General features: G+C 40.2%; 1 protein-coding gene across 1 annotated transcript; it reads right to left on the bottom strand.

Annotated features, from left to right (window-relative positions):
* Positions 1 to 1,654: 1,654 nt before the first annotated feature.
* Positions 1,655 to 2,494, bottom strand: LOC111551369 (60S ribosomal protein L7). Its single transcript, XM_023225278.2, has one exon. It carries the CDS (start codon positions 2,473 to 2,475, stop codon positions 1,729 to 1,731), a length of 747 nt encoding a protein of 248 aa, XP_023081046.1. The 5' UTR covers positions 2,476 to 2,494; the 3' UTR covers positions 1,655 to 1,728.
* Between the last annotated feature and the right edge of the window lie 824 nt (positions 2,495 to 3,318).

Here is a 3,318-nt window from a genome sequence, read left to right as displayed (position 1 = left end):
ACCTATTAGTCTATGTCCTCTTAACGGACACAAAAAGTGGAACACACATTTTGTTATGGCACCCTGTTGACCTGTTTAAGCGGGGAGTTGATTTTGTTAATATGACCTTGGGTGAATCCAGGAGTGCTAGAGTTCTTGAACCGGAAGATGTTTAAAAATAAGAAATAGCAACAAATCTTCAAGTTACTTATGCTTGTTAGGTTGAATTGCGGTGTTTCGCTGGGCTGTCTGAGTAGGTGGCTACTTTAGACAGCCTCTACCAAGTGGGTGGACATCCTCAGGAAGCTCAATATTGTCCTAAATCTCAGGACTGGAGAATGTCTTCTATGCCAATGAATAGCCTGCAGGTACTTATAAATAAGCTGTTCAGTGATCTAGGTGCTTGCTTAACTATTATATCAAAGCATAATCTAAACAGGTAACACAACATTTGGCCAAGTCATTCATAGTGTTTAGTAATTTACCTATAGAGGACTTGGCCCTGGGAAATGGTTGACTCGAATCTACTTGATTTTACGAATTTAGGACTCTAAGAAGACCATGTGAAGATGTATTGGTTTGGCATATGCCATGCCTGTTCTCCTTTGTCACCTCATCACTTCCATTGGCTCAAATCTTGCAGCACATGTGGGTTTAGGGATTTTACAGATAGAAGATGGACCATCTTAGTATTTTTGCCCACTTTTGTTCTCTTGTTACACCTTTCAGGTTGGAAATAGAACAAATGGGATTATTTGCTGGTAACAGTGTTAGATGACCCATGGAAAAATACATTACCCCTAGCACCTATCAATGCACATTTAAATACAGTTTAAATAAATGGGTTAGTAACGTTCCCTACGCAGCAGATGAAGCCCGTCATTCTTATGCTTATCGTCCAGTCCCTGGAGAGTTTCCATTTCCTAGAGCTGATTAACTGATTACGGGGCTTTTCCCCACTCTTCTCTCTAGTTTTTGTTGTTGTTGTTGTTTGTCTTTAGTAAATGCTCAAAACCTAGCGAGACAGACTAACAAGAACAAAACAGAGTTTCTCAGGTAGGAATTTTCTATTAATATACAAAGGGATTTATCACTAAGCCATGGTTTTGCTCATATCCAAAACGTAGAGCCAGCAAACTCCCTTCTGAAAGAGTCTGCCAGTGGACTCAACCCAAGTACCAGCGAGTGTGCTTGTTCATTTACAGAGCACTGATCAAGAAAAGATTCTTTTCCTGCTGATACTATAGTGATGTCCAAACTGAGTAATCAAGATGCCTTTTAAAAGAAAAAAAAATCCTCCTAGTAGTTTAAAGATCCAATGTGAAAACACTAGTATTTTATTCCGTAAGAAAATTTTTTATTGTAAAATTATTACCGCAAAAGCATTGGTTTGTAAGAAGGAGTGCCTTTTTGTTTTTGTTTTTTAACCAGGCCTTCCATATGAAATTGATGAACACTGGTTATGCTTTGAACCTCTACTACGGTCATCATTATCCTAATGGAATTTAGGAACTTATGTTATTTCCTATTCCCATTTCCTAAAGAATTGCAAAAGTTCTTGTTAAGACAGACAGTTGAGGGAAGTGCCTAGCCTTTCAAAAAAAAAGCCAGCCTTTACGCTACCAGTGCATGGGAAAATGTAAAGGAACCCTCCCCAAAAGAGTTTATTTATTTATTTATTTTTTTTTTTTGAGAGCAGGTACTGTTTATTAAGCTGAGGAGACTCGAAAAATAATCATGGTAGACACCTTAGTTCATTCTTCTAATAAGCCTGTTGATCTGGTCCTCCCTGTTGCCAGCATCTCCACCTTCTACAAAATGGGTGGTCTTTTTCTTCATCCCACCTCGTGGAGAAGATAATTTGAAGGGCCACAGGAAGTTATTTGCCTCTTTGAAGCGTTTTCCAACAGTATAGATCTCATGAATCAGATCCTCCATGCAGATGATGCCATATTTACCAAGAGATCGAGCAATCAAAGCATTATCTGTCAAAGCAATTCGCTTCTTATTGATTTTGCCATAACCACGCTTGTAGATTAGCTCATTTACTGACTTCAGATTGGGGTACCCCCATGCAATATATGGTTCCACAATCCTCAGCATGTTAATCGAAGCCTTGTTGAGCTTCACAAAGGTTCCATTGAAGATTTGACGAAGGCGAAGAAGCTGCAATACCTTTCGGACCTTTGGGCTCACGCCATTGATACCTCTGATCCTGATGACAAATGCCAATTTGGGTTCAGCAGGTACATAGAAGTTGCCAGCTTTTCTTGCCATCCTCGCCATTCGAATTTCAGTTCTGTACATCTGCCTATATTCCTTGTGATAGTGCTTCGCTTTTTCATAGATAAGCTTCCTCCTTGCCTTTCGAAGCATCTTTTGGGCAAACTTCTTTCTCAGGCGCTTGATCTTCAGCTCTGCGAAATTCCTTCGCTTTTTCTTAAGGGTTTCTGGCACAGCAGGAACCTTCTTCTTCTTCTCTTCGGCACCCTCCATGGTTCCAGCCGGAAAAAAGAGCAAAGAGTTTATTTTATAAAAACAAGGTGAGCAACTCTGAGTGGAACTTTGGTTACAGAAGAGACAAGCTGCTTCCTGAGATGGGGGGATTTTACCAAGAAGATAGAATGAGAGAATACAAATAATGGTTGATCTAAGAATTTGCAATTGAAGTTGAGACAAACCAAGCCACCTTCCCAACTCTCCCACTGCTCAGGAGTGATACCAACATCTTATTAATTTAGTGAAGCTCTAGGAATCGTGAAACTGAGTTGTATTTTGGAGAAAAGGAATCAAAAGTCTCTCTCTCATTGAAGATATCAAAAAGATCATTTAAAATACATACTATATTTGACTTTATGTTAATCCATTTTCATGCTGCTGATAAAGACATACTTGGGCCTGGGCAATTTACAAAGGAAAGAGGTTTAACGGAGAACCCCCGTCCCAGGTGACTGGGGATGCCTCACCATCATGGTGGAAGGCATGGAGGAGCAAGTCACATTTTACATGCATGGCAGCATGCAAAGAGAGCTTGTGCAGGCAAACTCCTGTTTTTAAAGCCGTTAGTTCTCATGAGACTTAGTATCACAAGAACAGCTTGGGAAAAACCCGCCCCATGATTCAATTACTTCCCATCAGGTTCCTCCCACAACGCGTGGAAATTATGGGAGTTACAAGGTGAGATTTGGGTGGGGACACAGAACCAAACCATATCATTCTGCCCCGCAAACTCATGTCTTCACATTTCAAAACCAATCATGCCTTCCCAACAGTCCCATGAAGTCTTAACTCATTTCAGTATTAACTCAAAAGTACAGTCCAAAGTCTTATCCAGATAAG

The sequence above is a fragment of the Piliocolobus tephrosceles genome, chromosome 7, assembly GCF_002776525.5.
Source record: "Piliocolobus tephrosceles isolate RC106 chromosome 7, ASM277652v3, whole genome shotgun sequence".
Classification (NCBI taxonomy): Eukaryota; Metazoa; Chordata; class Mammalia; order Primates; family Cercopithecidae; genus Piliocolobus; species Piliocolobus tephrosceles.
The sequence above is the reverse complement of the archived record's forward strand: the minus strand, read 5'-3'. Positions and strand labels throughout refer to the sequence as shown.

What these genes read in the sequence shown, in the direction of transcription:
- LOC111551369 (XM_023225278.2), bottom strand. Translation starts at nt 2,475, where the DNA reads ATGGAGGGTGCCGAAGAGAAGAAGAAGAAGGTTCCTGCTGTGCCAGAA.